Source organism: Hippocampus bargibanti, linkage group LG09 (assembly GCF_051943395.1).
Source record: "Hippocampus bargibanti isolate YZ-2025 linkage group LG09, ASM5194339v1, whole genome shotgun sequence".
Lineage (NCBI taxonomy): Eukaryota > Metazoa > Chordata > Actinopteri > Syngnathiformes > Syngnathidae > Hippocampus > Hippocampus bargibanti.
This window is the reverse complement of record NC_142742.1, coordinates 22,972,964-22,989,738: the sequence shown is the minus strand read 5'-3', so window position 1 is coordinate 22,989,738 and position 16,775 is coordinate 22,972,964. Positions and strand designations below refer to the sequence as shown.

Genomic DNA, 16,775 nt, shown 5'->3' with positions numbered 1-16,775 from the left:
GTGATGCATCAACTTGAAATACAACAAAATACAGCTGTATTCCTGGTGACCAGTTCTCATGTAGCTCCGCTGCAGTTGAAAAACAGCTGACCTTGGACTGGTAAAGCAACAAACGGTCCTCTTGAACAGTTAGTTGTCTTACGGGGTCTGCCTAACCTGGGCTTGTCATGAACGTCACCGGTTTCTTCAAATCTTTGTCTTATCCTCTCCACTTGACATCAGGACACATTAAAGATGTCTGCCACCTTAGTGGCAGACTTGGCCTTCAGGCTCTTGATGATCATTGCCGAGACGTATGGATGCAGTCTTCCAAGCTAAAAAAAATTACTTCCGTGTTGTAGCATATTTGTGCATTTAAAATGAAATGTATGTATACTTTCTACATTATTTTTGTATGTGACAAGACTATTGCCCAAGCAAAATCTGACCTTTCTGTCCTAATTAAATAATAAAACTCAATGAATGATACATAACTATTTTGGTACAATAAACTGAATCCAGAGGGCTTTGCCTTTCATATAATATAAGCCATTTCTGAGTCCAATAGATCAACAAGTCAAGTTATTTGTTGTTCCGATATTAGCATTGACTTTTGTCAGTGACGAGATATAGATAGATAGATAGATAGATAGATAGATAGATAGATAGATAGATAGATAGATAGATAGATAGATAGATAGATAGATAGAGTAAAGTCTCGTGATATCGATATTCTCGGGAGTGAGAAAAAATGTCGACATAACCGTACTGTCGATAACTCCGTCCTGCGCCGAACTGCATTAACAAAAGCCGCCAAAAGAGGGCATCCAAGCACCATATAAGAAACGCAGCTGGCCATATGAGCTCACCATTTTGTGCCTCTTTTTTTTGGGTGAAAGATGTTCCCCCAATGTTGCCTCAAAATGGCACATTAAATTATTTAATCGATTGCAAACATGTATGCTTTCCTCTTCAGAACTACAGTGTATTTGAATTATATTCATAACTGGATGTGTAACAAGAAAGCATATTATCCGAATCTGAAGCGATTGTTTGGATTCACAAGCAATGCAAGACGTCTTGGCGTGAAGTCATTTTTATTGGTGTTTCGCATTTGAATAAAAAGTGTCATCGGTTGTCCTATGATACACAGTATGGAATGTATGGTAATTTTCAAAATCACGCTTCAGCAGACAAAACAAGAAACATTGTTGCAAAAAATGATTGCATTCATATACAGTACAGTGGGCATGTACATAACACAACAGGGAAACTGCAACGCTTACATCTTACTGTATTATGTATACAATTTAAAAAAGTCATCAATCTTCTTCTGCTTCCCATTTTTACCTTTTAACACAAACACTTCAATCTCGTCTGCTACACACGAGCTAGCGTCTGAAAATGAATATGGCTCTGCTACACGGGAGCTGGTCACGTAACAAACTCACGTGACCAAGTCACATGACCAAGTCGACCAATGGCGCGACCGATACAGATTTTGATAATAGTGATACTGTATAGAAACCCCTAAGCAAATATCGATTCATCTTAAATATCTTTTGCATCGATATAAACAAAGCAAAATGGCCGGCGGGAGATGAAAAAGAGCACCGTAGTAACCGGATTATCGTAAAAACCACGAATCGTACTAAACGGAACTAATTATACATAAAAATACTAGAAATGTGCACGGGAAATGAAAATAGTGTAGTAATAAGCAGTATTATAAATATAAACAATATCGATATAACGAGACTTTACAGTGTCACTCCCTCAAAGAAAGATAGCAGACATTGAACACAGCGACAAGTACCTCGGTATACCACAAGCCAACGGCAACCTCAATCTGGCAACAAGGAAAGTGGCCACACCCAAATACCTTCAAAGGGTGAGGCAAGTCCTAAGAAAACCCGGGCAATAAAGAGCTATGCCCTGACAATGATCAGATATCCTGCAGTAAGAATAAGTTGGCCAAAGAAAGAGAGTTGGATCACGGACCTACAATCAGTCCCCTCCTCGACATGGATGACATAAAGCTGTATGCTTAGAGCGAAAGAGACATTGACTCCCTGATCCACACAACCACAATCTTCAGTAATGACATATGGATGTCATTCGGGCTAGAGAAATGTAGTCGGATGGTGATTAAGAGTGGCAAAGTAGTCCACACTGAAGGGGTATCACTCCCTGAAGGAACAAGCACAGACATTGAAAACAGCTACAAGTACCACAAGCCGATGGTAACCTCATAGTAAGGAGAGCTGCTACGGCCAAATTCATCCAACTGGTGAGGCAAGTCCTAAGAAACCTGTTCAATGGCAAAAACAAGACATAGGCAATAAACAGCCATACCCTGCCAGTGATCAGATACCCTGCAGAATCAATAAAGAGACCAAAGGAAGAGATTCATACCATGGATGTTAAGACCCAAAAGCTCCTAACCATGCACGGTGGGTTCCATCCCAAATCCAGCACCCTGAGACTGTACGCAAGCTGTAAGGAAGGAGGCCGGGGACTAGCGAGTGTCAGAACCACTTTCCAGGATTAAACATCCAAGCTCCATGAATCAAAGAGAAGGCTCCAACGGATGATGTACTCAGAGTATATCTCAGACAATGGGCAACAGAGGATGAGATGCTGGAAGAGGGACCATTATGGGAGGAAAAGTCCTTACATGGGAAGCACCACCGAACCATAACTAAAGTGGCTGATCTCAAAAGGTCCTATAAGTGGCTAGAGAGACACAGATATACCACACCAGACAAGACCCAAGGTGTAGGTTGTACAAAGGGGATATTGAGAAAATCCAACACATAACTGCAAGGTGTAAAATGCTGTCAGGGAAAGCCTAGCCGAGAGCATCATAACCAGGTGGCTGGCATCGTCTCCTGAAACATCTGTGCGGAGCGTCGACTGGAAACCTCAAGGTCAAAATGAGAAACACCTTCAAAGATGGAAGAGAATGACCGAGCAAAGATCCTATGGGACTTCCAGATACAGACTGATGTGGTAATGGCAAACGAACTAGGTAATCATAATCATAGGTAAAGGGCAGAGGAAAGTCGTTGCAGTGGATGTAGATGGAAGTGACGGAAACATTAGAAAGAAGGAACACGAGAAACTACAGAAATAGCAAGGGCTCAGAGGGGAGCTGCTAGAGAGACCCTGGAAGGCAAAGGTAACAGTGGTGCCTGTAGTGGTTGGAGCACTCGGGGCAGTGACCCAAAATTAGACGAGTGGTTGCAACACATCAAGGATTTTTTTTAATACACACACGGATGCATCTGGCATGTTACGCTTTTGCAGGTTTTTTTTTTTAATTGTGATTAATGGACAGTTGCGCCAAGTGAAATAAATGTTCTTTAAAATTAAAATTTGAAATTGTTGCATGAGTAAATGTTTGTATTTAGCACAAAGAAAATTGATCCAAGATTGCCTGATAATCTTATTTTCCTTTTGGTGTTTCCCCTCAGGGGTCGCCACAGCGAATCACTGTCCTCCATCTATCCCGGTTTTATGCATCCTCTTCTCTCACACCAACTACCTTCATGTCCTCTTTGACCACATTCATAAACCTCCTTTTCGCTCGTCCTCTCGGTCTCCTGCCTGCCAGTTCAAGGCTCAGCATTCTTCTCCCGATATAGTCACTCTCTCTCCTCTGGACATGTCCAAACCATCTCAGCCTGGCCTCTCTGACTTTCTCTCCAAAGCCTCTAATATGAGTTGTCCCTCTAATGTACTCATTCCTTATCCTATGCAACCTGGTCACTCCCAAAGAAAACCTATACATCTTCAGCTCTGCTACCTCCAGCTCTGCTTCCTATCTTTTCTTCAGTGGCACTGTCTCCAGTCCAAACACCATGGCTGGTCTCACCACTGTTTTATACACCTTTCCTTTCATCCTAGCGGAAACCCTGCTATCACGCATCACACCTGACATTTTTCTCCAGCCGCTCCAGCCTGCCTGGACACGCTTCACCTCTTTTCCACACTCTCCATTTCTCTGGACAGTTGACCCCAAGTACTCAATATCCTCCACCTTCTTTATCTCTTCTCCCTGTAGCATGACTCTTGCAGTTGGATCCCTCTCATTCACACACATATATTCCGTCTTGCTGGGACTGATCTTCATTCCTCTCCTTTCAAGGGCATATATCCACATCTCTAGTTTCTCCGCCACCTGTTCCCAGTACTCGCTACAGATCACAATGTCATCTGCAAACATCATGGTCCAAGGATATTCTTGTCTAACATCGTCTGTCAGCCTGTGCATCACCATAGCAAACAAGAAGAGGCTCAGAGCTGACCCCTGGTGGAGTCCAACCTCCACCTTGAATTCCTCAGTCAAACCGACAGCACACCTCACAACTGTCTTCCAGTCATGATGCATGTCCTGCACCGCTCTGACATACTTTTCTGTCACTCCAGACTTCCTCATGCAATACCACAGCTCTTCTCTGGGCACCCGGTCATACGCTATCTCCAGATCTACAAAGACAATGCAATTCCTTCTGACCTTCTCTGTATTCAGCATTCTTAAAGCAAACACTGCATCTGTTGTACTCTTTTTTTGGCATGAAGCCATACTGCTGCTCACAAATGTTCACTTCTGCTCTTAGTCCAGCTTCAACTACTCTTTCCCAGAGTTTCATTGTACGGCTCAACAACTTTATTCCTCTGTAGTTAGTACAACTCTGCACATCTCCTTCGTTCTTAAAAATGGGCACGGGTACACTTTGTCTCATTCTTCAGGCATCTGTTCACCATCTAAGATCTTGTTGAATAACCCAGTCAGGAACACCATGACACTTCCAAACCTCGATTGGTAAATCCAATCCGCCAATCCGCTGATCAATGTGTACAGGATCCGGGATGATCCCAAAGGTAGAGAGAAGGTCGTACACAGGAACTTACTGCTCCCGATTGACTTCTTGACATTCTCGGGGCAGGTGGAGCCTGGTTCGTGTTCAGATGGGTCAGAGATGGACGCACATTGTGGGAGTGACAAAAGCTCAGTTCCTGATGATCAGGAGGACACTCAGCTGCGCACTGAGAACTGGGTCATGCAGTCTCCGGCTCAGACAGAGGAACATGAGCACTTCTCTTCAGAGCATGATTCCGCCGATGCATGTCGGGGGGATGTCAGTGAGAGAAGTCAGTCAGTAGGCCATGATATCCACACACAGACTGAACTTTCGACAGACCCGGTGTTTGATATAGCACACTCGACTCCTGACTCACCCCCAGATGAGACTGAACTTGAGGAGGTCATTTGCACACAACCAAAAGACACACAGGGCCCCGTCAATTTCACAAGATGTGGTAGGACAGTTAAACCCCCTGACAGGCTGATATGTGAAATGTCCTATCAGAGTCGGGATGCCAACATTAATGTGGGTTTAATATGACCATTTGATTCTTTTTTTTCGGCTTGTGCTGTGTGCCAATTGTCGCCATTATCTTTATGGCTTCTCAGTAACGGGTGTAGTTATGTGCTGTTTTGTGAAATGTAAATGGCATTTCTACTAGTCTGTGATAGGAATGGGTTTTGAACCACCCTATTCCTTCACACTTCTGAAAGAAGAATTCCTATGATTGACTTGCTTGTACATCTTTGCCCGATAACCTTGTCTATTTTGCCTGTTGGTCTTTCTGTTGTCTTCCGTGTGTATGTTGCCTCACTTCTGCATAATTTAAGGGGGTTTTATGTAACGGAGTTTTGCACTTAGATTATTAAATTATGAAGGAAGTGACGCAACGGTGCACAGTGTGGCACCATGTCCCGCCCATAGTTCCAAAAAAAGCTGGAGGAGATTTATGGTGAGTCGCAATTTTCTGTTGGTCTCGATTAACGCGCATGTTCATGACAATATCTTATTTTGTTTCCCCTTTTATACTGTCTAGTGTTATCTAATTAGTTCCCTTATACATTTCGAGTCCAGATTACTTTTTGTGTCATTATTTACTTCACGTTTTGTGGAGTGGAACTTTGAAGCACATGTGCTTCATAGTGCTTTTCTATCGCGTAGTTAATCACAAGACGAAACCCACGCGACTTCACCCATCCCTTCTGCCATACTGTGTTGCAGGTAATAATTGTTTCATTTCGTTTTTATTGTGCAATATTTACTTTCTTGTGTCGTGTTTCATTTGCCCGTGAATGTTCGTGGCGGGTTGAACTGTGCGCCCTTGCAAGCGCACCGCGAGTCTCTGCGTATGATGCGTTCAGGGACATCATGTAAATAACATGAACTTGTGTTGTATTCTCTTTTTCTGTAAATAACCACTATACGACCACACGTTGTTAATTATGTTTTGTTATTTACAATGTTTTGCATTGGAGGAGATTTATGAAATAAAAGAAATAAAAAGACACATCCACGCGTCTGGTTTAATTAAGATTGGCGTAGGAGTCCAAGATGGCGCCCGAGCGGTTGCGCCTTTTCGGCAGCATGGATATGCCAGTACTGTTTTTGAATGGGAGGAATGTCGGTGCCATTCGACTGTCATCGCTGGACACCAAAGGGGCCATTGTGCTTTTTTCCGCCCGTAATGGGCAGCATCTTCACAGCCCCGCTTTGTTCAGTGGAAGGTCGGTGCTGTTGGACAGTCTGCGGCTGGATGGATAGATGGCTTGAGGAGCCCGCGATAAGAAGGAAGGAGCGTCAGCGCAGAGCGCCGATGCGTATATGCAACTGTCGCGGGATGGAATTGAAGCTGATTTATGGAGGACAGGAGATGTGAGACAATCTATTTTCGTCAATGGATGCTACAGCTGCGTGTTTGCTTTCAACATTTAGCTTGTAGTCGACGTGCACATTCCACCATGATGTCACTGATCCCTGGTGAAGAGACACTTTGATCCTCTCCTGCTTTCAACTGCTTTTCAACTGCTTTATGTAACAAAGAGGGTACAGAAAGTGCTTAAGAATGAATGTCTCTCTGTGTCTTTGTGTTGTCATGTTATTTGTTATTTAGGTTTTTTTTGTTTTGACTTCAAGACGGCGCCGCGAGAGTGGCTGCCTTTCCAGCAGCTCGTATGTTTTGCTTTTCTACTTTCATTTCTTTCATAACTTTGCTGCTGTGAAATGTAAATTTCTCCACTGCGAGAATAATAAAGGCAAATCCAATCCAATCCAATCCATCAGGCCCGAGTGCCTTTTCCCGCTTCATCCTCTTCAGCACCCTCCTCACTTCATCCTTGCTAATACTTGCTACCTCTTGGTCCACAATAGTCATGTCTTCTACTCTTTGTTCCTTCTCATTTTCCTCATTCCTCAATTCTTCAAAGTACTATTTCTATCTTACCATCACACTACTGGCACCTGTTAATACATTGCCATCTCTATCCTTAATCACCCAAACCTGCTGAAGGTCCTTACCATCTTTGTCTCTCTGTCTCGCCAGCCTGTAAAGATCAGTCTCGCCTTCCTTGCTGTCCAGCCGAGCATACAAGTCATCATAGGCCTCTTGTTTGGCCTTTGCCACCTTCACTTTAACAGTGCGCTACATCTCCTTGTACTGCTGTCTACTCTCGTCCATCCTCTCACTGTCCCACTTCTTCTTTGCTAACCTCTTCTCTGTATACACTCCTGCACCTCCCCATTCCACCACCAAGTCTCTTTATCTACCTTTCTTCCACTCGATACACCAAGTGCTTTCCGACCTGTGTCTCTGATTATGTTCGCTGTAGTTTGCCAGTCATCTGGAAGGACCTCTTGCCCACCCAGTGCTTGTCTTACCTCCTTCCTAAATCTCATGCAACACTCTTCCTTTTTCAACTTCCACCATTTTGTCCTCACTTCAGCCTTTGGTTTCTTCATCTTCCTCACTGCCAGCGTCATCCTACACACCACCAACCTATGCTGTCTGGCTACACCCTCACCAACCACTACTTTGCAGTCACTGATTTCCTTTAGATGGCGCCGTTGACACAAAATGTAGTCTACCTGTGTACTTCTGCCTCCACTCTTATAGGTCACCTATGTTCCTGTCTCTTCTGAAAGTATTCACAATAGCCATTTCCATTCTCTTCGCAAAGTCAACCACCATCAGTCCTTCAGCGTTCCTCATCTGGAGTATTCCTCTTTTAAGATAACCCCAACTCCATTTCTCTTTTTGTCTTCACCATGATAGAACAACTTAAACCCTGACCCTAAGCTTCTAGCCTTGCTCCCTTTCCACCTGGTCTCCTGGACACACAGTATGTCTACCTTCCTTCTCTGCATCATGTCAACCAGCTCTTGACCTTTACCTGTCATTGTTCCTACATTCAAAGTTCCTACTCTTAGTTCTATACTCTTGGCGTTCCATTTCTCTCTTTTCCTCCGGGCACACCTCCCTCCTCTCCTTCTTCGACCAACAGTAGTCAATTTTCCACTGGTACCCTGAAGGTCAACAGTACCAATGGCGGCCGTTGTTAACCCGGGCCTTGACCGATCCGGTATGGGATTCAGAGGTTTGATTCGCATATTTGTTTTGGCAAAAATGTTTACGTCGGATGTCCTTCCTGACACAACCCTCTGTATTTATCCGGGCTTGGGACCGGCACAATAAGACACTGGCTTGTGCCCCCTTGTGGCTACATTCCAAGATTGTCTGATAATGAGAGCATAAAAATGGGACCAACAGGACAATAAGAAACAAAATGAAATTAAGAATAGACAAAAATCTGATTAATTGAGTTTACTCTGAATTTCATCATGATACTTCTGATCATTTGACAGCACCAACACTGTGTGTGTGTGTGTGTGTGCGTGCGTGCATGTGTATGTCACATGTCAAGTAAATAGTCTACTCATGAAATTAATTGATTCAAGAAGACGTTTCAGAGCTAGAAAATTTTGTAAGAACTAGACAATTTTCTAGATGCATTTTCCCTGTAATGTGTTCCACCACCCCATTAATGTTTAGAAATCATAAAAATTCATTCAAATATGCAACAAACCACATTACAATTACATTACTGAACAAAACATGAGAGATATGCAGAATGTAACAAATAGCAGAGTAAAGAATAAAAATGACGGTTGCTTTAGTTTTACGCCCTTATCTCCTTTTTTCCCCCTCTTTTGTGAATGCTCTCCTCAGAAGTAGATTTTGTCTGTTATCCACGAACAATTTTCTTTTGTCAGCTTTTAACAATCCTTCGATAGCATGACAAAAGAATGCAAAAAAAATATTTTTTTTTGAAAGGTGCACATTTCACTGTTGAGGCGTTTTGTAATATGAATATTTCGGATGAAAAGACGTTTGTACGTATAGGTAACCAAAAAGGCATTACCTGTTTATTTTGGAGACTTTCCCATTTTGCTTTCCTCTTCTCTGCACTACTGAGAGGCAATGCTTTGCCTTTTTGGTTTAAGTGACGAGGTGTTAAAAGATTAAGCCTGTGAGCACAAGACAAGCAATTCTGTATAAATACAACCAAAGTTAATGAACAAAACAGATCCACATAACATAACAGTTATTCGGAGAATTTTGACAGTTTTCTGTTTCATTATCTCTGACATTCATGTATTCGTGTGAGACACACACACACACACACACGCACACGCACGCACACACACATACACGCACGCATGCACACACACACACACACACACACACACACACACACACACACACACACACACGCGCACGCGCACACACACAGTCGTTAGCTTGTACAGTGATCCCTCGCTACTTCGCGGTTCACTTATTGCGGCTTCAGTGCATCGCGGATTTTTTTCAGGGGATTTTTATTTTATTTTATTTTTTTAATAATGGCATGCAAATGGATGAAAATGTTTCTTCAGCCGTCATCTGTACTTCTTTGAAGGTGTCAGACGTTTCGCTTCTTATCCAAGATGCAAGACCAGGGATATTCTGGTTAGTCACATTGCACTGCTATTATTTTGAACAGCACTGTAAATACAGTAAAGTCTCGTTATATCCATATCGGTTATATTGACAGTACTGCTTATTACGATACTATTTTCATTTCCCGGCAAATTTCTAGTCTTTTTATGTATAATTAGTTCAGTTTAGTACGATACATGGTTATTATGATAATCAGGTTACTACGGTGCCCTTTTTCATCTCCCGCCGGCCATTTTGCTCTGTTTATATCGATACAAAAGCATCTTAATCGATATTTGCTTAGAGATTTCTATACAGTACCACAATTATAGAAATCTGTATCGGTCACACCGTTGGTCACGTGACCAGCTTCTGTGTCTTGCACAGTGTAGCAGAGCTGCAATAGCATCTTTGACACCAATTTCAACCATGGGGAAACGTAAGAATTGTGACCTTGGAACGAATTACAAGGCAACAGAAATTAAAGCCAAATATGCCCCAGAATATTCCCAGAATAACGAGGATGATGAGGATGAAGAACCAACAGCATACACACCTATTCCAACAAAGACACAAGCGTTGCAAAGTGTTATGGAATTACGATCTTACTTAGACGTCTGTGTAAGCTCTCAGTCGTACAGGAGTGGTCCATCGATGAGAAGGTTTCTTCAGCCGTCATCTGTACAAAAGTGAAGGTTTCGGACGTTTCGCCTCCTATCCAAGAGGCTTCGTCAGCGAACTAAAGTCTGACTGGTCGTATCGGCTCCATTAATATATCCCTAATGTCCAGACATGGTGGCGCCGGACACAGCTATGATAGGTCCCTACTCTCAGGTTGGGGGGGCGGGGGACCCCTCCCTGTGGCCAAAATCAATCGGCAGTACATTTGCACCTAAAAGCTAGCAACCACTCATTTGACGACAATGAGGTTAAAATCTTAGCGAAAGAACATACATGGTTTGAAAGGGGCGTAAAAGAAGCGATTCTTATAAAACAACAAAATCCTTCATTAAACCGGTCTGGTGGGGTGAGGTTCAATTTGGATCGCTCATACAATAGCCTGCTTAGGCAAAACAGGTTAGGCAACTTTCGCAATGCTGATGAGGGTCGTTATGCTGATGAGGTGATACCGGGGGCAGTGGGGGTAATAGGCCAGTCGTTAGTCAGGAATGTAGGAACAATCAGTGGGGCCACAGGGAGGGGTCCCCCCCCCCCCCCCCCCCCCCCCAACCTGAGAGTAGGGACCTATCATAGCTGTGTCCATGTCTGGACATTAGGGATATATAAATGGGGCCGATACGACCAGTCAGACTTTAGTTCGCTGACAAAGCCTCTTGGATAGGAGGCGAAACGTCCGAAACCTTCACTTTTGTACAGATGACGGCTGAAGAAACCTTCTCATCGATCTTACTTAGAGTTGAGAGAAAATGCATCAGGTTGTTTAGAAATGTTAAACAATATTGAATCGTTTGTGTTAAAAGGTCAAAAGGGGAAGACGATGGAAGATTATTTTAAAGTATGTATTGCATAATAAGACTGTATATGAATTCAATCGTTTTTTGCAACAATGTTTATGGTTTTGTCTGCTGAAGCGTGAGGATTTTGCATTGGTTGAAATTTAGAAAAGAAATACCTGTAGTCATTAAAAAAGGAGAAAATTACATGCCATATTAAAGATCCCCCAGTCACGTGACCAGCTTCCCTGTTTTGAACTGTCATCCTCGAGCACAAGAAAAGCGCCGTAGCGGAGCTCACATCTTTCATTACTGCTGCAATAGCATCTGAAACATACTGTAATGCCCTTCAGCGTGGCAAATGATGTGCATAGTCGCTGGTATAGTGGGTCGCTCTTTTTAAGAACAAAACGTAGCAGTTATCACATACAAACAGGAGCTGTTGTTACGCAGTCATTCTATTCAGGCACTCTCTCGAACCCCGTTGTCGGGTCCTCCCTTCTCCGTGTGTCGACGCGCGCTCCCCCGACAAGACCGGCCACCCAACAATAACAACACAAGCGCCAAACGTTACAATACTATAGTCTTCTTATAAACAGTACGGTTGTTCAACATCAATTTCAACCATGGGGAAACATAAGAATTGTGATATTGGAACGACGTACAAGGCAATCGTGGCTGTGGAGGACAATCCCACAAGCAAATCCTTCATCGTGAAAGAGTTTGCCGCAGAATACTTCAACGTAAGTAATGTAAACGTTTCAGTTTTTGTTTTCCATACATGTATTTAATTGTGTTGTATTCAGATATCTTTATCGCTTGCAATAATCACTGTTTTTCATATGTTAGTACAAGCTGGCGTTCGTGGTTTCTCTCGTGTGTATAGAACAACGTGAGAATTTTGCATTGGTTGAATTTTTGAAAGGAAATAATCATTAAAAAAGTGTAAAGACGTTTTTATTTAATGAATAAGTTTAGTTTTCACTTCACTACAGTACAAAAGAATGCTAGATACGCAATCAATGAACCCAATGAGAAAATTACATGCCATATCAAAGAACCCCCATTTATTGCCCCGGCTTGCAGTTCGGCGCAGGATCGGATATATCGATAGTACGGTTATATTGATAATTTTTCAGACTCCCGAGATCGATATCGATATAACAAGACTCGACTGTCCTTCATTACAATTGTAAATTATATGCACGTATTACTAACCTGGATGAAGTATGGTCCACATCCAAAAGTGGCTGATTCAGGTTAGACAGATCCAGGTTGTACTTTGTTTTGTAGTACTCAGCAAATGTCTCATATTCAGGTGAAGGAAACTTACTGAGCGGTGTAAGATCTGTGTACACATCTGCGACATAAAAGCGATGAGGCTGGTCAAAATTACGGTACCTAGGAGAGGATGAGCAAAGAAAAAATGAGTTCACATTAATTTTTCCTTTAATTTCTGATTTTGCTGCTATTCAGAAATATAACTTGAGAAAGATGAAAAAAGTCAACTCAGATCTGTGAATGTCTTGCCCATCCAGCCTATCAGTTAATATAAACAAAATGGTATCAAAATCAAAGTTTCGATAACCCTTATGGCAAATGACACAGGGTCAAATTCAAAGGACTGTGTGGGTTTTACGTGGCACCAACGGATAAAAATTGATCAAACGGCATCGAATAGACAAAGCACGGACAGATGGTCAAATGGGTCACTGAGATGCCAGGCATTGACTAACGTTAGCGCTAATAGCAACACACACACACACACACACACACACACACACACACACACACACACACACACACACACACACACACACACACACACGCACACACACACACACACACAAACAAACACACACACACACACAAACAAAAGCAAAAGTTGTCAGCTGCCTGATCACATTATGCTAAAATACGTTGACATTGAACATGTACAACATGCTTTAACCTATGCGTAAAAACATTCCCTTAAAGGACAACATCCATAATTTGTAAAATCACTTCAAATGACTTCTACTGAGCGCATTTTACAAAGATTCCACCGCATATAGCTATATAATACTTTTAAGATTCGCACTGGATATTCAGGAAGTCTTGTTTTCAACTTGATGCCGATGCCCTAAGTGACATCACGGAGGGAACGCCTGTGACCGAAAAAGCAACACGCAATGAATTTTTGGGTAGTTTTTTTCATCTGAAAACACCATGTTGATCGCGAAATTAGAGGGAAAACTACATAAATAATGCGATGGTGAATCGTTGTGTTTCACAGCCTGCAGTAACACGCATAAAGAAGGTCTAAGTTTGCACAAATTCCCAGCGGACAAAGCAGCCCATTTCCAACGGAGCTTGTGCACCATCTTGTGCATTTTCTGGGCGCTACATTGGAGTCCAGACGGCTCAAATTGATATGGAAGGACTGCTTTAATCGATTGCAAACATTTATGCTTTCCTCTTAAGGACTTAAGGGAATAAGATTCAAATTCTTATTCCCTAACTAGATGAGTAACAAACAAGAAAGCATCACAGAATCTGAACTCTCTGAACCCATTGTTTTGATTCTAGAGCAAGGCAGTGTGTGACCAATAGTGACGTCACGAACAAGGGGGCGAGACTTTCTGAATCTCCCCAGTTCCTATCTCATTTAGTGGCAGTTTTGGGACACTTTAAGTCATTTTTATAGGTGTTTTGCATTTGACTAAAAATATCAGCCTGCGTGTTTTGGGTATTTTAGATGCTATAAAACGTTTTTCTGATGTCACTTAGGAAACAAAAAAATAGTGTCGGTTGTCCTTTAAAGGTCTTGAAGTCAAGCTTTTTTTTTCAACCTCGAGTTAGCTCCAAGATGTTGCCAAAAGTAGCTGCCTTCTGAATGATTTCAGGGATGTTTCAAATAAAATAAGTGACATGACAAAATCTCTTGGAATTCTACATGTAACTACTACTTTTTCCAAACGTACCTTGGAATGATGACAGCATCCTGGTAATCCTCCAATTTGAAGATAAAAGGGTTTTGTTCGGTAAAATGAGTAGTTGGAATGCCAGTCCGGGCCTCAGACTTTTCAATGTCCTCCATGAACTTGAAGTCCATATCAAGCATGTTGGACGCTCCAACTATAAAAATAAATTGAAATGATGGACCGTATTCTATTCTGTCTGAACATGCTCAATTAAAAGGATACATTAATGCAGCTCCGAGGTATAACATATTTTTTGCACCTAAACTAACCATGCTCAGAGCTATCCTCCCTCTCCCTCTCTCTTGATACCGGGCTTTCTCTCTGCCTCGCTCTCGCTGTCTCGCTGCCGCTGTGTTGCTCCTGGTCTCGGTCCCTTTCCCGGTCTCTGTCTAAGTCTCTCACATAATTCTCCTTTTAATGGGCTGTCATTTCTTTTTCTTTTTCTTACAGGAAACTGCAGTGGTTGTTTCTTTCCTCTTTCTCTAGATGGCTTGGAACAGGGAAAAGAAATGTCCTGTGTTTTTCATGCCAATAAATCAGATTCTGAGTTCGATACTTTGTGGCAGCGAGTGTCCTTCTGACCAGAAAGCTCACTTTGTTTAGCTACACAATAATCAGAAATTGAGAACAGAAAGTAAACAAAACTCAGTTGATTTCTGTTAATGCTAAATCAATCCTGAAAATTAAATATTTAACTGAGCAGACCAATGCTAATCAATTACTATTACACCATACACCTGAATAACAACACATTCTGAGTACATGCCCACTCACCAACATTAAGAGGTAGAACACAGTAAGCAGAGTCCGCAAATCGAGGCTTGAATTCCAGAGCAGGCTTCTCTAAACGAAGGATATGGGAGAAGATGTACTGGTGCAGGCGAATAATGAGGTCAAGCTCGCTGGCGGTGAGGTTGAAACCAGACTTCTGTAGCTCAATGGAGATTGTCACCTCACCCGAGCGTGTATAGACCGGAAAATGGGGGATCTGTTGGAAGGGGATACAATCATCACATATATACATACAATGGGGCCTCAGTTTATGAACACCTTGCCTGAGGAACTTTTCAGTTTACGATCGTTACATTTATGAAAATTAAACCTTGGATTAAGCACTATTTTCGCGATACACACCCCCCACCACGGCTCAGAACACAAAAGCACACGACTAAACAGCGCCCCAGCCGGCCTGCCTTTCCACACCTCCTTTCTATGAGTGCACACATCGATCGTCTCCAACGATACTTTTGCCGTTATTGTACCGAAAAAGACCCCACCACAGGCTCGTGTTCAGCCAAAGAAGACACAAAACAAAATTACAGTAGAGGAGAAGAAGGAGATCATTGAGAAACACGAACGAGGTGTGTGTTTGTGGCGTCACATGTGCGCACCGCGGCTGTCATGTGAATCTCAGCCTGACAGTTTTCCCACGCTGGGTGTCACTTCCCTGAGAATAACTTTCTACTACCATTCTACAAATAAAGAGCGCGGTATGCTAAGTCCACTATTGCTACCACCCTTCACCTAAAAGCTTTACACAAAGGTGTTATTTAGTCGATGCTTTCACGTGACTAATGAAACCAAAATTGTCACGTGAGAGTTCACAGCTGGGGCGGGGCCGCCGCTCCCGACCTCCGCCAGCTGATGTCAATTCCCTGATCACCGATATTGGGACGTTTCAACGAGTCACTGTCACCATGTGACATAATTACGACGCCTCGCCAGTGTCTTAGACTTGCCAGCACAAGAGTTTGCTTCGCCCGAGGTGATTGTTAGCCGCGATTGTTGCCTAGCTTGATAGGCTTTTTTGTCGGGTCCGTGGAATCATCGCCCAAGGTGATTGTTAGCCGCGATTGCGCAAGTTCGTTTCTATCTGGGATGGCATGTATTTTTTTTTTCACCACCGCGTGCCATTTTATTTGGCTTAACTTGATAGGCTGGACGGATCGCCCCTGTCCGCCTTCTTTTGTCGAGTCTGTGGAATCATCGGACTCGCGCCTTTTGTTGTAATAAAATCTCTGCCAACACCTACGTCTCTGCCGCCTGCTTAGCTGATAGAAAAGGCTTGGCATGATGTTACCCTTCGATCCTAGAAAGCAGCATGGAAGAAATTGTGATGTGCAGGCTTTTATTGAACAGTTCCACCCAGAAAAGACTGGCTATGAGGATCGTCAACATGATGAATGATGCCACGGTTTCGTAAGACCTTACAAGTCAGAAAGCAATAGGTGTCAATTAAGAGCCATCAACGACCATCACAAATGTAAATAAAGTGACTTTATTATACAGTGCAGTGTATTTCTTTGATTACAATACAATAGCACCTTTATTATACATAGAATAAGGTATGTCGTGTGTAGTTTTAAGGCTTATTTAGTTGAAAATTATATTTTATGGAGACCTGGGAACTGATTATTCTCATTTTAATGGTTTCCTATGGGAAATTATTGTTTGGATACACACTTTTTCCCTTACACACTCTTTCTGGGAACCAATTAAGTTCGTAAGTCAAGGCTCCACTGTATATATATATATA

At 42.6% G+C, this 16,775-nt stretch overlaps 1 protein-coding gene and 1 pseudogene across 2 annotated transcripts in view; one reads left to right on the top strand and one right to left on the bottom strand.

Annotated features, from left to right (window-relative positions):
• The window catches only part of dicer1 (dicer 1, ribonuclease III), a 141,695-nt gene that overhangs the window by 70,157 nt on the left and 54,763 nt on the right, over window positions 1-16,775 (bottom strand). For both annotated transcript variants that reach the window (XM_089005186.1, XM_089005187.1), the window contains 4 exons: window positions 15,014-15,227; window positions 14,240-14,393; window positions 12,495-12,677; window positions 9,266-9,371 (listed from right to left, as the gene is read on the bottom strand). In XM_089005186.1, the coding sequence (XP_088861312.1) occupies window positions 9,266-9,371; window positions 12,495-12,677; window positions 14,240-14,393; window positions 15,014-15,227 (657 nt within the window). The remainder of the gene's footprint in view (window positions 1-9,265; window positions 9,372-12,494; window positions 12,678-14,239; window positions 14,394-15,013; window positions 15,228-16,775) is intronic.
• On the top strand, window positions 1,319-3,562 carry LOC148893989 (uncharacterized; annotated as a pseudogene).